The sequence below is a fragment of the Chelonia mydas genome, chromosome 8, assembly GCF_015237465.2.
Source record: "Chelonia mydas isolate rCheMyd1 chromosome 8, rCheMyd1.pri.v2, whole genome shotgun sequence".
Lineage (NCBI taxonomy): Eukaryota > Metazoa > Chordata > Testudines > Cheloniidae > Chelonia > Chelonia mydas.
In genome coordinates this window covers 292414-309635 of record NC_057854.1, presented here as the reverse complement: position 1 = coordinate 309635, position 17222 = coordinate 292414, and the positions used below count along the sequence as shown (strand labels likewise).

The 17222-nt window shown below is 42.7% G+C and overlaps 1 protein-coding gene across 6 annotated transcripts in view; it reads left to right on the top strand.

Annotated features, from left to right (window-relative positions):
* Nucleotides 1-1187: 1187 nt before the first annotated feature.
* KDM3B (lysine demethylase 3B) overlaps nucleotides 1188-17222 on the top strand; it is a 131579-nt gene continuing 115544 nt past the window's right edge. For 3 of the 6 annotated variants that reach the window (XM_043521426.1, XM_007064975.4, XM_037906126.2), the window contains exon 1: nucleotides 1188-1547. In XM_043521426.1, coding sequence (XP_043377361.1) covers nucleotides 1377-1547 — 171 coding nt within the window. In that variant the 5' untranslated portion in view covers nucleotides 1188-1376. The remainder of the gene's footprint in view (nucleotides 1548-17222) is intronic. The other 3 variants (XM_037906123.1, XM_037906124.1, XM_037906125.2) reach the window with 3 other exon arrangements.

Genomic DNA, 17222 nt, shown 5'->3' with positions numbered 1-17222 from the left:
CTCAGGGAAGTTGGCAGCCAGTCTCCAGTTTCACTGGAAGCAATGGGTAGTGATGGCTTCACTTTCCCATATAACATTAAAAGATCAGAGAAAAATGGTGGCCATCTTTACTGAGGTCAGCCTGTAATTTCAATCCTGTTGAAGTGATGGGAAAAATGGGCATTTTGATTAAGGCCAAAAATTGTGAGTATGAGTGGTAGAAATTGGAGATCATAACAAACCCATCTAAAACTGCAAGACTTGTGATTAAAATTGCAACAGTTGGCAACTCCTGGTGTTTGCTGCTGACAGAACTAGCATAAAGAAACGTTTGCCATCTGTTCATGTCCCCAGAGACATCACCCATCAATGCCACCACAGTTTTCTCCGTGCCATAGCCTAGGCCTTGTGTACACTAGAAAGTGTTTGGCAGTAAAACTATACCATACAGCAAATGCTCCTAGTGGAGATTCACCTTAGACTAGCAAGACTTATTTTGCTTACCGTAGTTCCTATAACAAAGTATGCGATGCCACCAGAACAACTCTTTTGATGGTATAACTATGTCTACACTTGGACTTTTGCCAGCACACTTAGGGTGTGTAAGGATGTGTGACTTTTTTCACCCCCCTGACACAGCTGTGCCAGCCAAGCGCAGACCAGGCCCCAGGTTGCCAGTGAGAACTCTGGCATGACGGCTGCACTTCCCGGCCCTCACTGCTTCGCCTGACAGAAAACTCCGAACAGCAGCAACCACCCCAAGCCGTGTCCCTAGCCTCAGCAGGAGCTTCCATAAGAGCGGCCAGACGGGGTCAGACCAAAGGTCCATCCAGCCCCGTGTCCCGTCTGCCGACAGTGGCCAGTGGCAGGTGCCCCAGAGGGAACGAACAGAACAGGGAATCACCCAGGGATCCAGCCCCTATCGCCCATTCCCAGCTTCTGGCAAACAGAGGCTAGGGACCCCATCCCTGCCCGGCCTGGCTACTAGCCATGAATGGACCCACCCTCCCTGAACTTATCTAGTTCTGTTCCAGTCCCCTGCGCTGCCCAGGCCCGTCCTGTGGGTCGCGGGGCAAGCTGGGCTCACCGGCAGGCTGCGCGGATCGAGCGGCCAAAGGCTCAGTGTCCCAGTCAGGAGGAGACGGTGCCGCGGTGCACGCCGGGATTGGGAGGCAAGTGAGGCTGGTGAGGTGCATGCCGGGAGCGGATCTGGCTGATGCGGTGCATGCTGGGATCAGAGGAGGAAGGGGGTTTAGTGCCAGCGCGGTGTATGCCGGGATCGGGGCGGGCGGTGTTCGGACTCAGAGGCCCAGCGCGGGGCGGCCGCTCGCTTGGTGTCTTGGGGCGGCGGCGGCGGCGACCGTTGGGGCGGCTCCGGAGGCTCCTACCCGGCGGGGATGGCGGATGCGGCGGCTTCCCCGGTGGGGAAGCGGCTCCTGCTGCTCCTGGCGTCCAGTCCGGGTGAGGGTGAAGCGGTGGGACTGGAGCCGGGGCCTGCCCTGCCCTCTCGGGCTTGGCGGAGCGGCACCGTGCGGGCCATGAGCGGAGCGGTGCCCCAGGACCTGGCGGTGAGACCCGGCGGGGGAAGCTTTGGGGAAGCCCGGGGCCTACACGGGGGGCTTAAGCGAGCGGGGCGGCGACGGCAGGGGGATCCCGGCGAGGCCTGGTCTCGTCTCCTCCCCCCGGGCCCATGTGGTGCGCGGGGGGCAGCGGATCAGTCGTGGCGTTTTGTCCCCTTCCCCTTGTGGGCTTGGGCCGTTCTTCCCGCGGCCCTGGGTGATGCCTCAGGTTGTTCAAACTACCCCGCCTCCCCCATGTTGCTTCGTACTCCTGCCTCGATAACGGCCCGGGGTGTTTAGCGCAGCGCCTTGTTAGGGGCATTTTGCGCCTACCCCGTCCAGTGTTGCTGGGAGTATTGGGCGTGTTTCGTGTATCATGCTCTCTTAGTTTGTTTGCAGCCTGTGTTTCACTTTCACTGTAGTTAGGCGCTAGCTCAGTTCTGCAGGATTTGGGTCTGGCAGAAATAGCTGGGAAGGTTTAACCCAAACTCTTTCTGTGTGGATTAGATCAGCAAGGTTTTTTTTTTCTAAGTCAGCCTTTCTTTGTGGTTTTATACAATGAGGCTCTGTAGAGCTGAGAGGAATTTCATTGCTGCTACTGTTTTCCAAAGATCATATGTAGCCTTAAATGTAACTTAGCATCTTGACAGGTTTCAGAGTAACAGCCGTGTTAGTCTGTATTCGCAAAAAGAAAAGGAGTACTTGTGGCACCTTAGAGACTAACCAATTTATTTGAGCATAAGCTTTCGTGAGCTACAGCTCACTTCATCGGATGCATACTGTGGAAAGTGTAGAAGATCTTTTATACACACAAAGCATGAAAAAATACCTCCCCCCACCCCACTCTCCTGCTGGCAATAGCTTATCTAAAGTGATCACTCTCCTTACAATGTGTATGATAATCAAGTTGGGCCATTTCCAGCACAAATCCAGGTTCTCACCCCCCCCCCCCCCCCCCCCACGCACACACAAACCCACTCTCCTGCCAGCAGGGGGCATAGAAGGAGGGAATTAAACCTGGGTGTCCTAGGCAAGTGCTCTAATGACTGAGCTGAAAGTATTAAGGTGAGCAACTTCTACTGCCATTATCACTTCCTCTGGGCGGCTTTTGAATGGGACCCAATTTGTTAGGCGTGCTTCAAGTTTGCCTATCAGATCGGGCCCTGTGTGCAAGTTAGGCAGCCAAACACCTGTCTTCCTTTGATTCATGATTTGCTCTGGGACTTAGGTGGGAGGTAGGTGTCCTGATGCCTAGAGCGAGGCAGCATCGTGCATGCTCGGAGGCAGAAACTTAGCCATTGAGGGAACTTTTACCCTGAAATCTTAGTCATTGAGTCAGTTTAAGTGCCTGTGAGATTCGGTGTGAGTTTTGTGGATTGCAGTGGAGCCAAAAGTGGGACTTAAGTGCCTAAATACCTTTGTGGGTTGCACCCCTAGTGTCTGGGTGCATAAAACCTTGTTAAACACATGATAGCTGTTTTTGCTAGAAAGGTATTCAGGTTTGTTTATTAGCATAGGCAGCATGTAGTAGATCCCTGTCATTTGGAAGCTTTAGACGCAATCTGGGGAAACAGAATTGTTTCTAATTCTGCAATATCGGAGACTTATTCTGCTTTCAGCTTGAGGAATTCATAAACCATGCAATACCTTTATGTACTTTCTTTTTTGTTTTCTTCTGAAGTTCAGTCTAACAGAGTTGAGTGAATTTGTAGACACACTTCTCCCAAAAGGCATCTCTAATGTTTGCATTTGGATTTGACCAATTTTTGTCCACAGGTACTGAGAGCACATTTTGGAAGGCCTTAAGTAACTCAGCCCATAAGGTGAAAAATCAAACCAAAATCTGGGGACAAGTATCTTTGCCTTCAGTGCTCTATATCATAGCACTTATGTATATCCAACTTGTTTTCCCTTTATTTTTCTTCTTGCTCCCTCCCCGTTGCCAGTGATGTCAGGCTTGATAACCCTTTACTCTCCTCTCATAAGTATTTATCTTCTTCCAAGCTGTCTGTGGAACATCCTTCTTGAACCTGTTAAAGCTACCTCCGTTGCCATAGTCTTTGGTGGCCGGGAATTTCTTCTGTCATATCACCTATAAAAAGTGTGAGGGATGATAATATACATCTAGGAACAAAGAATGTAGGCAATACTTGCATTCCGGGGGCTCTGTTCTAGGAAGCTGAGATTCTGGAAAAGATTTGAGGGTCATCGTGGATAATCAATCCATTTGCCCACACCATTATACTGGGACTTCATTTTCATCTAATGTTGACCCTAGGGTGCATAAATAGTGGAATCTCAAATAGGAGTACAGAGGTTATTTTAACTCTGCATTTGCTACTGGTGTAACCACTATTGTAATACTGTGTGCAGATCTGGTGCCCACAATTCAAGAAGGATGTTGATAAATTGGTGAGGGTTCAGTGGAGAGCCACAAGAATGATTAGAGAATTAGAAAAGATATCTTACCATGATAAACTCAAGGAACTCAATCTATTGAGATTAACAAAGGTCAAGGGGTGACTTTATTACAGTCTATAAGTACTTAACTAGAGAACACCTATTTAATAATGACAGGTTTCAGAGTAGCAGCCGTGTTAGTCTGTATTCGCAAAAAGAAAAGGAGTACTTATGGCACCTTAGAGACTAACCAATTCTCTGCTCCTTGAAGTCTTTAAACCACGATTTGAGGACTTCAGTAGCTCAGACATAGGTGAGAGGTTTTTCGCAGGAGTGGGTGGGTGAAATTCTGTGGCCTGTGTTGTGCAGGCGGTCGGACTAGATGATCATAATGGTCCCTTCTGACCTAAATATCTATGAATCTATAAAGCAAATGCTGAAGACATGATTTTAAGCGAGGTTCTGGGCTGCGTGAGCACTGTGTCCAATAAGTTAATATACAAGTTCTTTGACTGTTTCAAGTTGCTTGAATTGTAAACTCGCTCTTAAGGAAAGATTGCTATAGCGCATTATCTGCTCTACAGGCACATCTCCCAAAAGCAGAAACCCAGCCTTTGCTGGGAATACTTTTTAAGAGGGGAAGAGTTTCAGGGCTGTTTCCTCTGACCAGTTTCTGGAAGGATAGTTTTGTTACTGTATCTGTCGTTCTTCAGAGTTTTTGGAGGGCTGAGATTCTAACAGCTTTTTTTTTTCTTCTTCTGGTGAGGAGGATGTGACCTCTTTAAGTGATGCTGCTCTCAGCTCATCCCAGCCATAATTTTATACAGGTTTTATACAATATTGCACCCCTATTTTAACATCCATCTTGGTGCAAAGTTTTCCCATTGAGCTTTCCGAATCTCAGAATCACTACATGGGGGAAGATTTTCACCAAGTAGTCTGGTTAGTTACTGCTATCATAGTGCAGCACCTGGTGGTGTCATTGTGTAGCACTTGTTTGATTTTTTGTTTTGTTGGGCAACCTGCTTCCCTGCCTGCTAGCAGTCTGGGGAGTAGGAACTTTTGTGAAATTGTAGACCATGGTATCAGCCTGCTCAAGAGCGCTGTAAGTGTTGCAGCTCTCATCCTGTTTCCCTCCATCGCTGAATCTTATATGATTGCTTTCTCACTACCGCTTATATATTCCAGAGCCGAGGATAGCAGCATAATAGGAGCTGCCACTACTAGGGACGCTCTAATGGTTGGGTTGTCTACTGTGATCCTTGGTTGCACATTGTTCTTGAGAAAAGGTTCCATCAAGCTCTGTTTTGGAGTTTGGGTTCTCTTGCCTGGGGCTTGTGGTGACACAAGAATGAAGCCTGATCGCACAACCACATAATATTTTGTAGACACACTAATTTATTATACACACTTACGGTTTAAACTCCCTTTCCGTTATAAGGCTAGCTTTTCCCCCCTGTCCTCTGACCTTGCTAAAGTTTAACCATTTTTCCTGAAAACTTGTTTGCAGGGTCTCTCTCAAGGATAGAATTTTTCTCTGAAGTTTGAGGGAAATTGGACTAGGTGTTTCAGAGATTAAATAGTCCAGGGCATCGAAAGGGCTAGTGCCAAGGGTGCTTAATGATATCTGGCTGTAAGCAACAGCAATACATAATAAAAGTTTCTCCAAGTCAATCTATGCCTCTGCTGAGGTTGTTTAACTCAAATTTAACAGTCCATCAACACTGAATGTCCACACCAGCTCTCACACATTAAAATTCATAGTGACCATCAGCATTACAGGTATTCTTAAAAATAAAAAATCCAAGGCATGCTTTTTCAGCGTGTGGGCCACATCTTAATAACAAGATTGTCTTATGGACATCTTTCTTCTCAGTAGCTGGAACAACATGGGATGCCAATGCCCAAACATTATGCTCTTCAACCTCAGCACTCTGTTATTCAGTGGTAGAATATTGCCCTCCAGAATGGTCTCACTTGTCTTGCACAAAAATGATCAACATACAGCTTAATTCCACCATGCGTATTATTTCAGGCACACTTAAATATACTCCTCTACCATGGTTACCGGTTCTCTGCAATATTGCTCTTCCCAGTGCTTGCAGAGAGGAAAGCGTAGCTAAGCTCGTAACAAAATTGTGTGATGTGCCCTATCTACTGTTAAAGACTTGTTTAATCCACCACGTGGTCATCTGTCCTCACGTTGCCTATTATGGATAAGTTTACCGGGTGAGGGATTTACAGTAGAGGGCACGTGGCGAGCTTCAGAATCTGCAGAGAAAGTGACGAATAACTATCTTGTCTCAGACCCCACTCGGTGTCAACCTGGGTTTGATTTACTGCAAATATGATGGAGCCTTTTTAACCGATTTTGTACTGAACATGGAATTTGCGCTGAAGCAGAATTTCAGTGGCATTTTAGAGGTAGTCCACTATGTCAATGTGGGCAGCCACAAACCGTGACACATTGTTGCAGAGTGCAGAATGACTCAACCTCCTGGAGGTCTTTGTCGCTTAACCGGATTGCATACACCAAATATTTATAGTGATCATGAAATCATCATGGTGGCAACTACAGAAATTAACATGAAAAATTAACATCAGAAAAGTATTTAATGTATTGCTGTGGGGTGAGCATAATCCTCACTCTTCATTTAAGATAATGGTAAGAAGCCATTAAGTTCCTTTATGGAACCAAAAAGCTGAAATAATAGCAAGCCTCCTCCCAAAACATAGGCACGGGTCACTTCCCAAAACAAAAACACATGCAAGGCAAGGGTGGATTTGATTTAAATCACTAGTCAGGAAGATTCAATTTAATCATGGATTTCCGCATAAAAGTGCGTTCTTGGTTGTTATAACCTTAATATATATTCTTCACAACTCAGAGATAGATGTAGGTGTCATTTTTAGAAGGCACACACTATACATTTTTAAGTGATTTATTTTGGAAACTTTTCAGATTAGTTTTACATCTGTATCAGAAAATGTATGATTGTTTGATTATATCATTTACCAAAGGTGATTGAAGCAGATATTTATGAAGTCATTGGGATGTGAACTATCTCCAATTCAACGGGTTAATCATGAATATTTGGAGGTTTTTCTTGCCATGCTGTATTAGGAGGAAAACATCACCAGACAGACATTTAAATTGTTTTATTTAACTAAAACAACAACGTTCTGTATTAAGGAATTTTTCTTCATCAAACGTATAATATTTTAACAAAACAAGCATATGAATTTTTGAATTTAGTTACATTCAAGTTTTCTAGAATTTTTGTTTTTTGTTAAAATTGTTTAACTAAAATAGTTAAATGAAATATTAAAAAAAAAATTAAATCCACTATGTCAGCTAGGTCAACATAAGAAATTTGAAATATTGGCTTCTGCAGATAACTCAGTTGTCTTCACCTTCATTTTCCTGTTTGTTCATAATCTGGAAAAGAAAAACAAGCTTTCTTGCTTTTTCAGGTCCCAAATGACTTCTCAATTTGGAATGAATTAGTCCAAAGGAAGAAAATATTCTTTCTACACCGGCAGAAGAAGCTATTGCTGTTTAAAAGTGAGATGATTACTTCAACAGTCTCTGAATCCAAGAGTTTAAGTGTCTTCCACTAGTTCACTGGTGTGACTTTCTTTAAAACCTCTTCAGCAAACATATATATATTTTTTTGAATGGTTCATCCTTAGCTCTGAAGTTTATTATAGTTGGCATTATGGAGCGATGATTGCTGGATGTCCATGTCGTAGCCAGCTCCTCCTCTTCAGCAGTTAAGGTTTGACCCTGGTACTGAGTATTGAGAATATTTGCAAGAAAATGAGCTGGAGATAGTGCTTGTCCCATTAGGTGTTTTATTGCTGATGCTCCTGAAATTTGGAAGGAACGGAGTGAGATCTTAAAAAGAGAAATATGCAATGACAGTTAAATTACAGGTTTCAGAGTAACAGCCGTGTTAGTCTGTATTCGTAAAAAGAAAAGGAGTACTTGTGGCACCTTAGAGACTAACCAGTTTATTTGAGCATGAGCTTTCGTGAGCTACAGCTCCGATGAAGTGAGCTGTAGCTCACGAAAGCTCATGCTCAAATAAACTGGTTAGTCTCTAAGGTGCCACAAGTACTCCTTTTCTTTTTAGTTAAATTACAAGCATTAAAGAAATTATTTCCCTGCATTTTGTTCAAGGCTACAGAAATAGGCTTCAGGGTACTCAGCGTGTGTTCAACATTTCTCTTAAGCCCATTGTTGAGAACTTTGTCTGTGACTGTCATCTATTTTTTCACGATTTTGTTCACAAACTGCCATCAGATTGGTCAGTTCTTGATATAGTGCTCAAAACAGTCCACTGCTGAGTTCCATCGCACATCTTGTGGGAGAGTTATCTTTGTTCCTCGCACTTTTTTCAGAGCAGCTGCTGCAAAGTGGTTGTTACGGAAGTATTTTGCAATTTCAGCATTAGCCTTTATTTCTGGAACACTGAAGTCTTTGGCTAGGAGGTACAGCAAATGAGCACTGCAACCATATGTTGTTAGCTTGGGACTCTTCTAAATTTCTTCTCATCTTGGATACATTTACAGCATTGTCTGTGACCAAGCTGCGTACTAGACATTTTGAATTTTTTTCACAGTTTGTTATAGCTTTTACTGCTACTTCTTGTAAGTATTCTGCTGTGTGTACATTTTCTAACATTTCAGTTGTTTCTGTAAGGAAGACATTTCCTTCTGTTGTCACACAAGCACACACAACAGGATCATTGTGGACATTGTTCCACCCATCAAGACTCAGGTTAACAATTTCACCCTTTTGACCTTTTGCACACTGCTCAATTTCTTTCATACAGTTTATCCAGCAATTTGCCTGCGACATCTGCTCTGTTGGGTGGACTGTATCCTGGTCTTAATGACTGAACCATTTTAAGGAAGTGTGGGTTCGCAATCTTATGGAAAGGAGAATTTGTTGCATGAACAAACTGGACAATTTTTTCATCAATTACCTCTTTGTAATCTGCTGGTTCTTATCACAAACTTACCTATGGTTGTTTCTGGATGATGGAGGTTTTTTTTCCCCCCTTTTCGCTACAGGTGATATACCGTGGCTATGTGACATACATGATGTGACTGAAAACTATCATTGGCAGATAACTCTGGAACTATAGAAAATGATGGTGATCTTGAAAGTGGATAGTCTTCAGAATCCTGTGTGTTGAGGATGGATTCTCTTAAGCAAAATAAGTGAATGCAGTTATTTAATTATTACCAGCATAATGCTCATTTAGTATTACTCATTGCATTCAGTGACACTCAGTACTACTTTAAAGGTGAAATTGTAAAAGGAAGATCTGCCTATTTCAGCTATTTATTTTTTATCACAACTACATCTAAAATGATAATACCATAGAGTAACAACTATATTTTTGCTCAAACATGAGAATTCAAGAATAGTTCAGAAGGAAGATCTTAAGTCCTTAAGAAAGAAGTATGAAATAAAAGTTTACCATCGTGAAGATCCTGCATGTTCAGACACGTTCCTTTCATCATCTTCAACGCAGCTTCCTCTTGAGTGGTAACTGCTAATTTACAGACAATGATATGATCTATAATCGGGATTACTTTGCATTTATCAGCCTTGTATTTCATCTGCCATTTTATTGCCCAGTCACCCTAGTTTTGTGAGATCCCTTTGTAACTCTTAACAGTCTGCTTTACTTAACTTAGACACTCCACCTGAATTGGCAGAGGACCTATGGAGGTTTGTGCACCAAAAGAGGTCACCGCCTGTAGTGAAGAAGGACGCTGATCACTGTGAGCTCCCAAGTATAGCTCTGTGTCAAATGTATGATGGGAAAAGGGATTCTAATCTAGTTTGTAACATTTTTGAACAATAAACAAAAGCGATAAATCTGGTTTGTAAAACTAGAAAAATTTGCAATAATGCAAAAATTAAGGGAGGCTGGTAATGTGGGGGGAAAATGGCCACAAAAAGTATTGTTAGAAATATAAGGCTAGCCAGGAGAGAGTATCACAACTTCCTAGTGAAACCTCCCAGTTTGGGACAGGAGGAACACCAAGTTGAAGGAGCAAAGCTTGGAAATACAGGGATCCGCCCCACAATTTTTGGTTAGGTCTGACTGGTTAAACTATAACTGCGTTTTGGCTATTGAGTGTGTAATAAGATCTATAAAATCCATGGGAGCAGAGGATACTGGTTCAAACATAAGTTATTAGACCAGACATGCTAACAAGGCTAGCGAATTGGGGATCCAAAACTGAATCACCTAATTGGTCTCAAATGGAAACAGTGACTGAAGAATGTACACCTGTGGGAAAATGGACCACTGGAATTCAGGCAAGTCTTGATAGCAGATCTAATAGTGGATGAGTGTGTTTGGATTTCATCATGGCTAATTATAATAAATACCTGGAAAGGTGTATTACAATTTCAGTCTGTGGAAATTCCTTAAAAGTTGTAGTCTAGATGAAAAAAACTGGTTTGCAAAAAAATTGCTTTGCAAGGAACAAGTGATCCCGCCTTCAGGAGCGGAAACCAGAACGGCAGCTACATGCTGTAGTAGCTTTCCAGCAAAGCAAAGATAGGGAATGGTCGAAATCTGTTTTTGAGATCCAGGGTGCTATATGGTTAAATGAGCAGCAACAGAACAGCCTAAGAGGCTTTCTGGTTTGGAATTGGGAGTTCTTCTTCTGATCCAACAAAGATGTAGGTTGTACTGCACTATCCAACAGAAGATTGATTTCCTCCAGTATCGGTTTATTTAACAGCCACCTCATAGTTTATCAGTAGCAAAGAAGGAAGAGGCCTTATAGGCCATTGATGAAATGTTCAGTTATATGCCTTCCTGATACCTTCAACCAGTCCTTGGATTTCATCCACAGTTATGATTAAGAAAAATGTAGCACCAGATTTTGTGTGAACTACTGAAAACTAAATGAAGTGACTTTAAAGGACTCGTATCCATTACCATGAATGGATGATACCCTGGATGCTGTAGCAGGTTTCTGGTTTTCCATACTGGGTTTTAGAAAAGGATATTGGCAAGTAACTCAACTTGCTAGGGAAAAGGCTGCTTTCACAGAAGGACAAGGCATCTAGCAATTTAAAGTGGTGGCTTCTAGCTTGTACAATGCCACTGTCACATTTGAGAGAATAGTAGAAAGGGTATTACATGGCATGCCTCTTCATGCCTTGTTTGTTTTATGTAGATGAGATCCTGGTGCATGCTAAAACTTTTGAATGAGAAGTGATACCTTTACAATGCTACGAATTACACCTGGTAGGACACGCACACAAATGCTACAAATTACACCTGGTAGGACATGCACAGCTCGAATCTAGGCTGAGGCACATAAACAAAGTCCACAACTGCAGAGTTCCCAAAAAACACCAAGTTTATTACGCTCGAGCATGGTGCCCCCCCTGCTAGCCAGGAGGGGACCCCGAATACAGATTATACAAAGGTTATATACCTCTTAGCAAAGCATGTTGCCCTCGTGCATCGGAAACCTTAGCCAATAAACAAACCCTTTTCTTATCTACCACCTTACCCTGCTTGGTGCATTCCTCGTGCTAAACTAGTATGTTAATTACACAACATGGTCCTAAAGCGATGCATCAGTAACTTTTATTATCAGGATGGGAGGCCTCACATCAAAGGCCAGGAGATAGGGAGTTTAGGGACTGACAAAGAACAGATACCGGGAGTCAAGGCAGGCTGGAGACAAGGAGGAGGATTTTCACAGGAATGCAGTATCTAAGGAACACTCCTCCCGGTGCGTGCTGTGCTTGCTTTTAGACAATGGTGGGCCCCAAACCAAAATGGAGTCACATGTGCCAACTTTTCTTTAACAACAAATAGTCTTTCTGAAACTGAACCTAAAGAAAGGAGTTGTTTCAAAGATTGATTCTGTGCCCAAAGTAACTTCAGTGAGCAGGGGAATTTCCAATGACAACCAAAAAAAATTGGGGCTGCATAGAACTGGCCAACTCTCCAGACGCTCTCAGATACATAAAATTTTGTAGAGCTCCGTTCCTGTGGAAGAACGTGGATTTGCCAATATTGCACGATTGTTGCATAGGTTGTGTGAAAAAGGGGAAACCATTTCAGTGGTCAGCAGTGTGTAATTTAGCATTTTCAGAATTCAAAAAGGCTCCTGTGATTGCTCTTGTTTTAGCCTACCCTTGTTTCAAAATGTCTCTTCATATTGGATATAGATGCTAGTACTTATGGATTGGTGACAGTATTGACTCAAGAACTCAAAGGACTTGGGGTGGCTGGAAGGAAATCAGGAAGCAGAAAATTCCAAAGAGATTTGGACGGGAGGAAAACCTTTTTGGATTGGTGATGGGAAAATATCCTGACATTTACTCTGTAAACATGTGAATAGTTAAGATTGCATCATTTGTAATTTGTTAAATTAATTTTTCTGTCTGGGATGGATTGTTTAGAGTTGTCACCATTTTAGGCTCTGTGATGATGGGCAAAGTTGAGAACCAGGGTGTTATGGATTGGACATAACCACTACCCTTAAATTAAGGGAAGTGGATGTCTGAGCTGCAGCTGCTACAGTGCTATAGCTGTGCGTTTGTAATGCCAAAGTGTAGATGCTTCCTATGTCGACAGGTTTTTCTATTGATATAGGTAATCCATCTCTCTTGAGAAGGCAGTAGTTAAGTTGACAAAACAATCCTTCCATCAACCTAGCTAAATTTACACGAGGGTGGGGGGGTTAGGTTGATGGTGCTCAGGGTGCAAAATTTCTCACAGCCCTGAGTGATGTAGGTAGGTCAGTGGTTTTCAACCGTTTTTTTATTTGCAGACCCCTAAAAACTTTCAAATGGAGATGCAGATCCCTTTGGAAATCTTAGACAGTTTGCGGATCCTCAGGGTTCCGTGGATCACAGATTGAAAACAACTGTTCTACGGTAATGACAACATATCGCGGACCCCTTAGACATAGACTGTGGACCCCCAGGGGTTTGCGGACCACAGGTTGTAAACCACTGAGCTAGGTTGACTTAAGTTTTACGTGTAGATCAGGCCCAAGATAGAGAAGCTTAATAGCCTCTTACATGGAATTAGAAAGCTGAAACAATACAAGCCTCCACCCAAAACACAAGCAAATGTCACTGTCCAAAACACAGGCATATGTGAGTAGAGGGGTTTCACTGGCTATTGTTTGAGTAGAGGTGCGTATGAGAGACAGAAAATATGACAAACAGGCATAGAGCTGGGAGCAGTAAAAGCCAAGGATGCACTCAGAACAAACACTGGGAATATGATGCTGAGACACGTTTTGGTTTAAATGGTGACTGAAAAAAGGTCTTGGAACTGTGAGCAAAGACACTCTCTTGTTTGATTTTTGCTGTGTTCAGGGAAACAGGATCTGATAAATAATCAGAATTGCATCAGAGAAACACCTGACTCTATCCCCCAGTTTCTGCCCTTGACTGGAATAAACTGCAAGACCCTGAATTTTTGGCTAATAGCTCAGGTACAGTGGGATTACAACAACTGTTTTTTTAATGTACTTGAGCAGGCAGAAAAAAGGAGAGTTGGTACTTGTGACCAATTATTTTGCTATATACCACTACCAAGCATTGCTCAGTGGCCCATCAGTGAGTGGCACATGGACCAGTATTTGGGAACTGTTAACTTAAGGGAATTCTCAGGGAAAAAATTTCATTAATGTAGGGTGTCCTGGAAGGTGGGTATGGAGAGCTACTTTCCTCTTTTTCAAATTATTAACTTTTTGCTTTTGAATAGTACTTTGTGTATAGACAGTTTCACTGTTGTATAGTCATTCTGGTTGTGTAGGTCTTTTGACAGCAGCGGATGAATATTTTTCTTAATGCAAAAATATATAAATTACAAAAAAAAAAAAATTTGTATAACCATAGACATTTCAGAAGGAGAACTCTGTGGCGGAAGGAAACTTAACATGAATTTAAACTGACTAAATTTAAAGTTGGCAGTGACCCCTTAATGTTGTAAATATAAATTTTACCTATTCCTTTTTTTAGGGGGAAAAGAGAGATTTTAGAAAAGTCTGTCCCCCCGCCCCCCCCCCCCCAACTTCAGCTTGGAAATGGCTGTTAAAGCAACCATAGTAATAGAAAATAACGGAAATACCTAATTATGGTTACCCCCAGACCATAACAATTTGCCTTTGCATTTCTACCTTCAGAACAACTGAAAACCTGGAGGAAAAACTGCATTTTTAAAGGTATACACTGTCACCAGAAAGAGGTTTTTGTCTTCTCCCAAAAATGACCATGTTTGTAACAATGCCACAAAATGCATACAGGGTTTCAAAGCTCAGTGTTTTCATATTGTGAAATTTATCATAGATGTGCATCTACTAAATCTGCTACTGCAAACAGTTTAAGGGTTGGATCCAAAATTAGGTAGCTGACATGTGCAAGGATTCATGCAAGGATTCAAACAGAGTAGTTTTGTTATGGAGAACTGGCAGACATTGCCTGATTGCCTGTATGCGTATGGTGTGTGTGCATATATATATGTATGGGTTTTTTGCCTGCGTGGTCAAACATGTAAACAGAGAAAGACATCAGTTCTGTCCTTTACTGTTTTATATGTGGGACTCAAACAAAAAGGAAGGTGGCCATACATAGCAGAGTGGGGAAATACTTAAACAAATTTATAAACTTTATTAACACTAAGAGATAAAAGATGGTTCTCTTTTGTCACAGGAAAACGTTTAAATAACAGTAAATAGGGACCATGTATAAACCACTAACAAAACTGCAGAAGTAAAATTATTAGAAAAATATTGATGTAATATAGTGTGCTAAACATAGCTATTTTGTAAAAATAACTTGTGCATAATGAACACTACCCACAGGTTATTTCCTTTGGCCTTGTCCCCTTCCTCCACTCCTCAGATGGGGATGGATACTGGTTGTAAATGTCTCTTGAGGAAATGCAGGTACATGTCCTCTGAGGGGTTTCAGGGTCTGATAAAGACTGCTGTTTGTGAATTCCAGAAGCCCCAGTATTGTCCAGCTGGAGGGGTTTCTAGGAGAGGATGCACACACTCCACAGCAGCAGCTGGAGGCAGAGGAGTATGAGGAGGCAGGCGGGCACTGCATTCTGTCAGCCACCATCCTTTCTAATGGATTCATTAAGGAATGCTCCTGTTCTCTATTATGTCTTTCCTCCTCCAAAAAATGGTCAAACAGTCTCTGCTCCTGGCCGAGGGCACTTTCCCTAAGAAAATCCCGATGCTCCTGGCTCTTCCTCCTCTATCCCAGCAGGTCAGGTCCTTTATAGAACATAAGAACGGCTATACTAGGTCAGACCAAAGGTCCATCTAGACCAGTATCCTGTCTTCCGACAGTGGCCAGTGCCAGGTACCCCAAAGAGAATGAACAGGTAATCATCGTGATCCATTCCTTGTCACCCATTCCCAGCTTCTGGCAAACAGAGGCTAGGGACACTATCCCTGCTCATCCTGGCTAATAGCCATTGATGGATCTATCCTCCATGAATTTATCTAGTTATTTTTTTGAACGCTGTTATAGTTTTGGCCTTCACAACATCCCCTGGCAAAGAGTTCCACAGGTTGACTGTGTGTTGTGTGAAGAAATACTTCCTTTTTGTTTTTTTGGTTTTTTTAAACCTGCTATCTATTAATTTAATTTGGTGCCCCCTAGTTCTTGTGTTATGAGAAGAAGTAAATAACACTTCCTTATTTACTTTCTCCACACCAGTCATGATTTTATAGACCTCTATCATATCCCCTCTTAGTTTTGTCTCTTTTCCAAGCTGAAAAGGTCCAGTGTTGTTAATCTCTCCTCCTACGGAAGCCGTTCCATACCCCTAATCATTATAGCCCTTCTTATGTTCCTGGCTGTTCCCTCTCTGGGTTTCTGGTCCTGTCCTCATGCCAGTATGGTTTTGCTGTCAGGTGCCAAAGGTCCTGCCAATTCAGAGAATTATGTTTTCAGCCTTGGGAAATAGCTGAAAAATCTCCTAAATAGCATGAGTTTGCTGTAGAAGGCCACAATTTTGATAGTTTTGAGGATTCTAGGAATGTAACTTGTCTCCACCTGGTTCTCATTCAACTTTTGCAGCCCATAAGCAAGCAGCAGAGACAAATAATGGTGAGCAATTTTTTACTGTTTTTAATCACTACAAATCATCTTGTAGTATTAAAGGATTTTACAAATTTTTAATAACTTCTGAAGGGCTTCTGGTGAAGTAGGGAAACTTCTTCTAGGGGCCATGTTAATACTTTCTATTTTGTTCCTTTAAAGGTTGGCCAGCATCTTGAACACTAGTTTTCAAAGTATCTGTAAGGCTCTAGAACCCCGGCCTGTAGTGCTACCAGGCAACTGACATCCAGGTTGCTACCTAGCGGCAGCTGTTTTTTCCCCCCGGCTCCAGCTGGTGTTTTCTGTATGAGTCTCTGTGGGGACAGTGCATGAAGAAGGGGCTAAATATTGAGCTTTTTTTAAACTTTCCACTGAGAAGAATGTGCTCTTACTACAGTACCTTTTAGTGAAGGTTATTTGAGTGCTGGTCCTTGTGTATTCCACCATGGGTAAGCACCTGAGACGGGAGATTACTAGGAAGTAGTGTCAGTTGGTCCATACCTGTGTAGTTGATCCCCCTTGTGTTCCATATCAAGGGTGTAAAGGGCAGTGCACACTGATGGCTCTCTAGTACTTTCTTACCACTGCATGACCTGAGTCAGAATCCTCTGGTGTCTAGAACTGATCCTATTCAACATTCTTTCCTGTAAATATTTAAAAACTTTATACCAGTAGTTCTAAAAACTTTTGTACTGGTGACCCCTTTCACATAGCAAGCCTCTGAGTGCGACACCCCCCCCCCCCCAAATTAAAAACACTTTTTTATATATTTAACACCATTATAAATGCTGGATGCAAAGTGGGGTTTGCGGTGGAGGCTGACTGCTTATGACCCCCCATGTAATAACCTCGTGACCCCCTGCTTTATACTCTTAGTTAGAATCCTCACCTTGGAGAATCCTCCAGCCTCTTGGAGCAGGACTTCGATTTATGCCTCGGCTCCTGGGCTTTAAGAATTGTCTCCTGCCCCCGCTCCTTTTCGGTCAGTGATGACCATTTTTCCTCAGAGAAGCTCATCTCCACTAAGTGAAATATGTTCTGCTTCTTTCCCATCTGAACGCATCAGGTTGAAGAACTCTGGCTTTGAAGGCACCTAATGGAGTGTGCCACGAGGCCTCAGTCAGTTTCAGGCTGGGGAGACTCCCCTCTCTCCCCCT